General features: G+C 32.6%; 1 protein-coding gene across 2 annotated transcripts in view; it reads right to left on the reverse strand.

The window, feature by feature from the left end:
• The window catches only part of LOC115888351 (GRAM domain-containing protein 2A-like), a 119,088-nt gene that overhangs the window by 100,990 nt on the left and 7,846 nt on the right, over positions 1-10,252 (reverse strand). For both annotated transcript variants that reach the window (XM_030908056.1, XM_030908055.1), the window contains exon 2: positions 6,370-6,727. In XM_030908056.1, the coding sequence (XP_030763916.1) occupies positions 6,370-6,482 (113 nt within the window). In that variant the 5' untranslated portion in view covers positions 6,483-6,727. The remainder of the gene's footprint in view (positions 1-6,369; positions 6,728-10,252) is intronic.

Genomic DNA, 10,252 nt, shown 5'->3' on the forward strand with positions numbered 1-10,252 from the left:
TCATATAGAATTTTGTGTATTTTTACAGCGTTAATTAGCTGCTCGTAGATCGTTATTCAGAAGCTACAAACCTATCGATGAAAATATGCATAAAATGAAGGTTGGTACAGTTTCAAGTATATTATAGTGATTTTCTTAGCCGAGTATGACACAGACGTTACCTGTACAATGAACAGTGCTTTCCATAAAATTAATAAAATGAAAAATATACGAAATAATATGCATGTACTGATTTCTTTCGAAAATCGACAACTATGAAACTATGAACTCTTCCTGGACACAAACGGTACATTGTGAGACAGAAAATTGTAGAGAGAAACAAGCCCTATAACATAGGATACAACATTTTAATGAACATGCTTTCCATAAAATCAATAAAATATACGAAATAATATGCATGTACTGATTTCTTTCGAAAATCGACAACTATGAAACTATGAACTCTTCCTGGACACAAACGGTACATTGTAAGACAGAAAATTGTAGAGAGAAACAAGCCCTATAACATAGGATACAACATTTTAATGAACAGTGCTTTCCATAAAATCAATAAAATGAAAAATATACGAAATAATATGCATGTACTGATTTCTTTCGAAAATCGACAACTATGAAACTATGTACTCTTCCTGGACACAAACGGTACATTGTGAGACAGAAATTTGTAGAGAGAAACAAGCCCTATAACATAGGATACAACATTTTAATGAACAGTGCTTTCCATAAAATCAATAAAATGAAAAATATACGAAATAATATACATGTACTGATTTCTTTGGAAAATCGACAACTATGAAACTATGATCCCTTCCCCGACACAACCGGTACATTGTGAGACAGGAAATTATAGAGAGAAACAAGCCCTATAACATAGGATACAACACTTTAGGTAACCGTAGCTGTGGCAACACTGCCGCTATCACTGTTCCTCTCGTTAGCTCGCGCGTCACGGCCTTGAATGACGACCAATTTTTACTCTCAACGCACGTAGAGAAGTTTCACTTCAAAAAATTGATATTTACAAAAGTGAAATGCCCATTCATAGGAGAAAATTAATATGTTGTATATTATAGTCATAAATCAAATATGAAGCATTGATAAAACACAGTAGGTAAAACAGCTGTGGCAAACTATAAAACGTAATCTTGAATCTTACCAGGTCCACAATTTGGATTTTAACGATGTCATAAAAGACTTAGACCAATAAACCGTAAAAAAAGTATTTTCAATTCATCGGCACTCTACGTAATCCCTCTTCGACGTAGCAACTCACTTTTTATATCGTTTTTTTCGAAAATTACGCGTTTTCGATCGTGCCAAAATCAACAAATTTTCGTATGGAACTGCCTTTAAGCGAAAAAAGAAGATCGCGAACGGTCATTTAATCGTTTTTTCGATACAGAACATTTTCATTAATTACCATTTAATTGGTGTTTCAACGTAACAAAAACACTTTACGTTAATTTTCCATGGACGAGTGTAGTCAGTAGGTAGTTTCAGGGAAATAATTGGTTTAAGTGCTCCAAAAACGAGAATAATTAGATGAATAATCTAAAAATGCTATAAGGTGGTCCGATTTCACTTTCATTCTTGAAAAAATAATACGATCAGTGAATTATAACAATTTATGGACGTTAGTCACAAGAACTATCTTGTTACTAACGTGTGAACTAATGCAATCAGTGAGATCGAAAACTGTGATGGAATGCCGAGAAGCACTGTGCTGCCTGTGTCAAGGCGGTGCTACTCTGTGCTGGGTGCCAGGCCACAACAATGTGGTAGGCAATCAGGAAGCAGACAGACTCACCAAAGATAGGACCAGGGGAGAGGCCGTGGCAGATGACCCACCACTTGTGACGATCAACACACTGAAGGAAGCTCTAGGAACTGCCATCAAGGCCAAGCAGCAAGAGACGTGGCAACACCGTGAGGACTGCGCTACAGCTCGAAGACTATGGCCACTGGTAGATAGCAAAAAGACAAAACAACTACTAGAACACACACAAAAGAACCTAGTACACATTATTGTAGGTGTCGTCACTGGAAACTGTCCCACGGGGGTAAACGTCGTGAGATGGAAAATTTCCAACGACGATTACTGCAGAGAGTGCGGAGAGGAAGAAGAAACCATAGAGCACCTGCTGTGCCACTATCCGGCACTGGAATACCGACGGTTTAACGTTTTAGGGCAAAGTTTTTTGGAGAGACTAGAGGAAGCAGAAGCCAACATCAGCGACATCGGGAACTTTGCAAAGAGCTGGAAGTGCTTTAACGCAAAGATATAATGAGAGGAAGGTTTGGTACAACAATACAGGGTATCGCAATGGGCCCAAGGCCTCCGAGTGAGGGATCAAACATGATTCCCAAACCCCAGCAACCTAACCTAACCTAACGTGTGAACTATCTTGTTACTACTTTCTTAGTGTATAAAGGGCATTAGCCTGGAGAGCTATAATATCATGACAGAGAATTAGAAGATTTTGCTTCTAACATTGGTAATTCATATAAAAAAACAGCTTTTTAATTAATAATGTTTTTTTTGTTTCAAAACTGTAAAAACATTACAAAAAAAAAGAACGTTTTTAAGCTAGTCAGAATGAGTGGCCTATGTTATAGTACGTAATAGAGTGGCTAATGATAAATCATCCTTAATTTTTTCATATGGTTCTTCTTTCTCTTTTATTAATTGAGTTAAATCTATTACTTCGAAATAGATATCTTCTTCTTCCATTTCTTTCTCAGCAGCTTCTATCATGTTCATTCTTAGATGTTCTTCTCCAATTAGTAAATTATAATTATGGGCAATATAAGTAAGTTTTCCGACCCTTTCCACGGTAAGTTTGTTTCCTCTTGGCCGATGGACAAATCCATAAGTAGTAATAGGTTCTTTTGGTTGCGACTCTTTACGATGGTAAATTAAACGGTGCTTATCATCCCCTGGACCCTTCAAATGTTAATAGAATTATCGAAAAAATGTTAACACGCAAAGAAGGGCGTAATTACGTGATTGTTGAGTGCAATAGCATTCAATAACTCAACTTTCCCGGATATTCAACTCTCCCGAAACAACATTTTATAGCTTAACAACTTGATCACACCGACTTGATCAAAAGCAAAAATGGATTCAAGCAGCTCGACGAAAAAAGTGAGGAAACAGTTTCCATTATACAACTAGTGCTTAATTTTTTATGGATATCTTCTAAAATTATAATTAGACAAAAAATATATAACAGTAGAACAGCTGCTGCTTTTCTATAAACCTTACTGACTGCTCACAAATTGTCTTTTAAGACATACCTCTAAATATATTTTGTTTATCTTATCGACATAATGGATTCATAAATAATGAAGCCCAATAAATACAAAGAATACAATTATTGTAGTAATTATTTAGAATTATTACACCAATATATTTTATTTTCTTTAATTGTTTGACATTATGATTCTAATAAAATATATATTATCAGAGTTCAAACATATTACGAATGTCCAATACGGTTTTTTATGTCTAGCACATATTATCCTATGGTTACCTTTGTATAGATGTAATGATGCAAGTGTCTTGCGTCAGTATATTTTGGCAAAAGAACAACAGCTTTTAGCCAAAATAATCGTAATTAAGGCACTTTGTACTTGTAAGCCGGAGACGACCTTTTTCACTTCAAAAAACATAAGTTTTTTCCCATCGGACTTTGAGCAGTTGTCTGTCCTTAATCGATATTTGTGAATAATTTCTGTATATTATCGACTTTTAATTGTATATTATATTCGTTTTCTAATACAGCTCATAAGTTAAAGCTATTTTAAACATACTTTATAACAATATAATAATGTTATTACTTAACACATATTGAACTAATGTTTCTTTGAATATGGTGATCCTTCTGACCGAAACGTTGTGTTAATCAAAATAACTAAAGTCAATCGAAGTTCAAAATTCTTTTAGTTTCGGTACTGAATCATTATCTACCACATTTAAAGAAAACGTTGGAAAACCGGTACAGACCCGGTATCAGAGAGAAATTCCGAAGCTACGTGAAGAGCAAAATTAAGCTGACTAAGGAGGAAGCACATATTTCCTTCTTATGTACCACCACGGGATAAAAACATCATTCCCAGTGGCTTCTCATCAAGTCACCGATCCCAGGAGCAACAGCTAGATGCATATTAGACAACGCTAGTCAAGCATTGATTCGATCCCCAATTACTACAGTTGGAAGAAATCAATGCTAAATGACATCCAGCAAAAGTTTGAAGAAATTAAAGGACTAACTTTGGACGGAGACCATACACAATAATGGAGAAAATTGATAGGACATGCTATAGAGTCAAAGTAGACATCCAGAAGACTCATAAAAGAAAACTGGTAAAATTCGAAAGCTGGTAGCGAAAGTGATAAAAACGACAATCGTCAAGTTATTCTCTAGGGTTTTCTCCAATTCTGAAGAACAAATCTTGAGCAAGAGTATCAACTTTGCTCTAGCTCCACAAAAGATACCTACCCTGGACACTATAAGTTCAATGGAAACATTGAAAGTTGAGGGTCGAGATGCAGATGAATTGAGATGGAAAGTACGAACTTCCAACACAACGAAGGAAGAACAAGCTGCAATTATAGAACTACGGAAGGGACAACACCATTAAGATTCTACCAGCGGACAAAGGTAAGGCCACAGTTATATTCCACGCCCATGAGTACGATCGAAAAATCGAGTTGACTCTGGCTAAGGACAAAAATAGCTTAATATCTAGTGATCCTACTAAGACAATTGAAGGAAAAATCTACCGAGCTTTATACAAATATAGGAATCTTTACATATCTTTATGCGTTACCAAAAATTCACAATGATAGTGTGCGAATGAGACCTATCACTAGTTCAAGAGATTCAGCAACTAGCAATTTAAGTGGATTTCTCCTCCAAATTGTCCAAAAATTAGTAGGAAAAACAACTTTATTTGTTAAGAATTCCAAACATTTTGGAGATATACTTAAGAACATAGAATTAGGACCTTCAGATTTCCCAATATGGATGAGATTGTACTCAGATTGGGAAATAGAAGTTTTGCTCTGCCTGCAAAAACGAAATAAATCACACTTGAAGTCTTTTTCAAAATGATTTGTGATTAAATCTTTATTCAGAAATAGAAAAAGATTTAACTTAAGTCATTAAAAAGATTTGTCTTTTTATAAAAGTAAGATTTTTATATATTTTTATGGTAAATTTTTAACATTTCTTTTTAAACTGTTAGGCGGCAGCCAAGCAGCAGAATAAAAAAAAAACAATCAATACCACCAATAAATAAAATGTTAGTTTTTCGGAACCAGTTTTGATTGTATGTCGTGTTACGCGTGCGTAGTGACTCTGTTGTCTTTCAAGTGAATCCCCGACTCCGTTATGTAGCCCGAAAAACGAACGAAAGAAATTTATCTCGAATATATTGAAGAGTACCTTAAAATCCTCCGGCCCTTAGCTTATGCCATGGATATATTAGATAGTGATCAAAACACATCACTATTTTTTAATAGACATGTATTCGATGACATCTATCTGTAATGGATATAGTTATATAAAGTACTACAAAATCGGTTAAATTTTATAAAAAAAAATATTTTTGTGTTTGAAGTTGTTCTCAAAATTAACCGTTTTATTTTATGTGGTTTTAGTCTCATCTGTATCTACAATAAATTAATAACATGGTACTTAGTAAGAAAATCGCCTAATTGGTAATAAAAGAAAATTATTATTATTACTTGTAACTGACTAACCTGGTTATAATTAATACTTATAACTGACTAACCTGATTAGTTTAAGAAGGGTTTAAGGTTGCCAACTTTTAAAAATAAAAATAGAGGACGAGAGGGTAAAAAAGAAGCGCAGGCGAAACATTTTTTGAAACCTCGTCCAAATGTCTAGAATTTACCAAAAAGTTATGTAAACGGCATGCGATTGATGGTCTTTCTTTCTTTCTTAAAAAAATTATAAGTACTCAAAACTTAAAATAAAACAAACTAATTTCAACAAAACTTTTTTTTCTGAACATAATCTAACAGTAAGTAAACATAAAATAGTTAAATTAGTTATGTTTATCGCTTCTACAAATACTTCTTGTAAATACATAAATGTTGTATTTCTTCATTTTCTTTTCTGTACAAACGAGTGGGAGTATTAAAAGACACAGATTAAATTTTTTTTAAAGCATAATGGCGATAGACGAATATTTTTTAGATTTTGAGGTTGGTATGTAAAAAAGAGGACTTTTTCAATACGCGAGAGAAAAGAGGACTGTCCCCTGGAATAGAGGACGGTTGGCAATCTTAGGTTAGTTTAAAATGCAGTAAAAATCTTAAATATAGTAATAAGATCTTACCTGGATTTTCTCAACAACTTATTCCTCACGCTTTGCAGCTTTCCATTCTCCCCTCCATTCTTGCCCCCCTCGAATCCGTGCACGAAACACAACATGGCCGCCGGATCCGTCATGCACGCAACGCTGTGCTGTTTGCGGATCGGCAGAGTCGCGATGACGTCATCTTGGTGACAGATGCTCGCGGTCGGCTCGACTTCGAGAGTGGGGATAAGGAGGGGAAGGTTTGTCGGGCGATGACCTATGATGAGGATTTTTCGGTACCACCCTGTAGGACGTATGGCGACGCTGTTCGGGTTTATATGTTTCTTGTAACGGATGTGAATGGGGTGGTTTATCGCATTGTCGTTTCTTCGATTCACTGTGATATATTTATAAAGATTGTATGAAAGGTATCTGAGACTCATTTAACTAAACGATTGGATGGATGATCGGAGAAATTTTAAAATACGCATGTATGGGGATTAAAACTCAAAGGCGGTTCGTTAGAGTTTTGGGGAATAAAAGAATCAGGATTGTCCATGAAAGCTTTTAATTTATCTGAAATTAAGATAAAATAGACATTTTTAATAAAGTTGATAATACCGGGTGAGTCTCAAAAGTGGCTCACCCCGGTGACCAAACCAAACTTTTTTATTTTTTCCGATAAAAAAACGAAATTTGGTATGTTAGTATATAACAGAAATTAGGATTGATTGACATATTCAATTGTTTTCGGTCACTTCCTGTTTCAAAAGAAATGACTACAACTTTTGCTTTTTAAATGGCACCCTGGGTATTTTTTTACTTTACTGTATAGAAAATAACATTCTGAATAGAATGACATATCATATGTCAACTTTTGACATTTTCGCATATGGTTTATTTGACATTATAACTGGTAACGAAAATTTGACTCGAAATACCAAGTGTGTGGTATCAAATTATTCGTAAAAAAATGCTTTTTCTAAATATGCTAATGAGCCACCCTCGTTCCATTTGAAAAAATTGAGATATGATTAGAAATACGATTTGAGCATTTTCTAACTGCCCAAGACAATAAGACACTAAAAACATTAGACGATCAAATCTGATTTTCCAAAGCTCCTTGATTTAGAATTAGTGTTTTTAACATAGCCATGGCACTCTAGATTGAATTTTAAAATACGATTTTTTATTAAGCGAGAACGTCAAAAGTTGACATATGATATGTCATTGTATTCAGAATGTCATTTTCTATCGAATAAAGTAAAAAAATACCGAGGGTGCCATTGGTAGACGAGAGCCTGTACCTCTACGCCACCGGGCACCTTATTAATACTCATTTAATTATTAATACTCATATAATATTAATACCTAATATTAATATTTATTTAATTATTATACTCTGTAATTCGATTCTATGTCCATGACTTTTTTGTGGAACTTTGCTGTCTTTTAGACTAAAATGCATTTAGTTCTTTATAATAATATTCCTTGGCCACATTCTCATTAACAAAACCATCACTATTTTGTGCCATTTCCTAATTTTGAAAGAGGAGTTCAAGAAATGTTCCTTGGATAAATTTAGGTTAGTTATACCAATTCCGCGTAAAATGTTTTGTGCAATCTACTAGTCTTCATTAGGCATTTTGAAAAATGACTGAAAACAAGTAATTTTACAGAGCAAATATCATGAGAATTTTATGCAGTAAATATCATCATTGTTTAATATTTTAATATGCCTAATTCTGATTAGGCATTTTGCAAAACGACTGAAAACAGATAGGTTCTTTGTAAAATATCCTTCTTTTGATTAAAATGTCGGCGTTTTATAATAGGCCTAGGCTTTTTGCAAAATGCCGAATTTATTCGATACGCCTGCAACACATAATTTTACGAATATATTGAAGTATATGTATGAAATATCCTCGGAAATATTCTAATCTTTTAAGACGTGAGTTAATGCATGGAAAAAACTGAACAAATATTGAATATAAAAATTAGATGTAATCCCCAGTATAATCGGATTTTTGGCGTGTGACCTTAAAGGAATTTTCAATATTAATAGTTAAGATTAAGCGAGATCCTAAATATGATTAAAGAATTAAATATAAAAATACCGTATGATCGAAAAAAAAACGGCGTCAAAGTTTGGCTCTCTGATGCCAATTACTAAAAATTGACATAAAAATTGAAAAAAACTAACACTAATTGTAGGAAGATTAAAAAAGGAGAGAATGTTTCCAGGCACAGAAATCTATTTTCAAAAAAAAAATATTTTTATCGAATTCTGAACTACACATTTAAAAATAATTTTTATTTACTTAGTAGTAAGCCCTTAAGACTTGATCTCACCAAAAATGCCATCAATTGTCCCCAGCCGTCTTTGACGCCGTTTTTTTTTTCGATCTTTTTTTTTTTTTTTTTTTTTTTTTTTTTTTAATAATTTAATTTAATTCAACATAATCAGAGACCAAATATTTTTTTAATATTATTCATTAACACGTTTAAAATAATCATGACTGTAAATTAAAATTAAAAGAAGACAATAAAATGAAAATATGTATATCAAAACTTACTTACTCCGAAAATACTTAAATACTATTTACTAAAAGCGTATGAGTATTTACTCATAACACTGAAAACTAAAAATGTGTTAAGCTACTATCTGAGACTTTTATATTATAATATCAACTGGACTTAATGCATAAAAATTACTTACACAACATATAAATAAATATATTAGTGATAAACATAAATATATATGTAATTCAATACCACTACAGCGTGCCCAGCACTAAAATAACTAATTTAGCTTTAGCAACATCAAAATTATCTTGTAATATATACTGTAATATTTTTTTAAAATAAACTTAGATACTTATAGAAATTAACGTAATTATAAAAATACAATTGTACATACTATTCGTTAACTTTCTTATCAAGAATGTTTACTCAATGACGCGATTTTGAAATTAACACAATATACTTATTTTATTAAAACATTGATTATGTTTTTAAATTGCACTATTAAAAATTTATAAGAAACTCTGACCAAATCGAACAGGGTTAACTGATAAAAAACACAAATTTATAAAAAAAAAAAAAAAAAAAAAAAAAAAAAACATCTTAAAAAATTACGAGACTAAATGTGAAATTATATTCACCAAACTTTCCTAAAATTCTTGTATCAGGTACAATTTATTTTTATGCCTATAAAATGGATTTTAATATAAATAAAATGAATTTGAAATTATTTTTTTTTTTTTAATTTCCTTCTTTGTTTGTGTAAAAATACCTCGAAAATACCTTAAGATCACCGAGAGTACTCGTACAAAGTTTGAGATCCGATTTACCTTAATATTTAGGTTGAAATAATTGTAGATATGTAGTTTATTGTATTCCTAAAAAAGGTATGAAGTGTTTTGTATTTCCAAATAATATGTATAAGGCGATTTTTATTGGATTTATTCGCTTTTGAATAAAAAAGTAAAAAATGTATATTTTTCAAAAACTTTTTTATTATTTTTAAATCTAATTTTCTATTTGTTACTAAACTTCTAAGGGTTGGCAAAGGTTAGTTTTGGGTCGAGATTTCCGTATTAAGAAGAGTACAATGCGTTTATAATGTACTGAACAAAGAGAGGACAGTAAAATGTTGCCAAACGTATGAAAATGAAATAAACCGAGAAACTAACACACATATTGCTAAGAGACGTAGAAAGGGGTATAGCAGATTTGTCGCAGTTGATCGGTCGACCCAAACAATACCTGTCAGTACCAAATACCAAATCAGTACTTAAAGTTCTAGGGAAAGGTGTACGTTATGCGTTCAGCTTCACGATTTAATTACGTCTCGTAATTTGTTTATTTATTAACGAGTCGTTGTAAGCTAGCAATACGTAACTGAAACTAAGGCCACTGA

This window comes from Sitophilus oryzae, unplaced genomic scaffold, assembly GCF_002938485.1.
Source record: "Sitophilus oryzae breed Bouriz unplaced genomic scaffold, Soryzae_2.0 scaffold_732_pilon_pilon, whole genome shotgun sequence".
In the NCBI taxonomy this organism is placed as follows: domain Eukaryota; kingdom Metazoa; phylum Arthropoda; class Insecta; order Coleoptera; family Curculionidae; genus Sitophilus; species Sitophilus oryzae.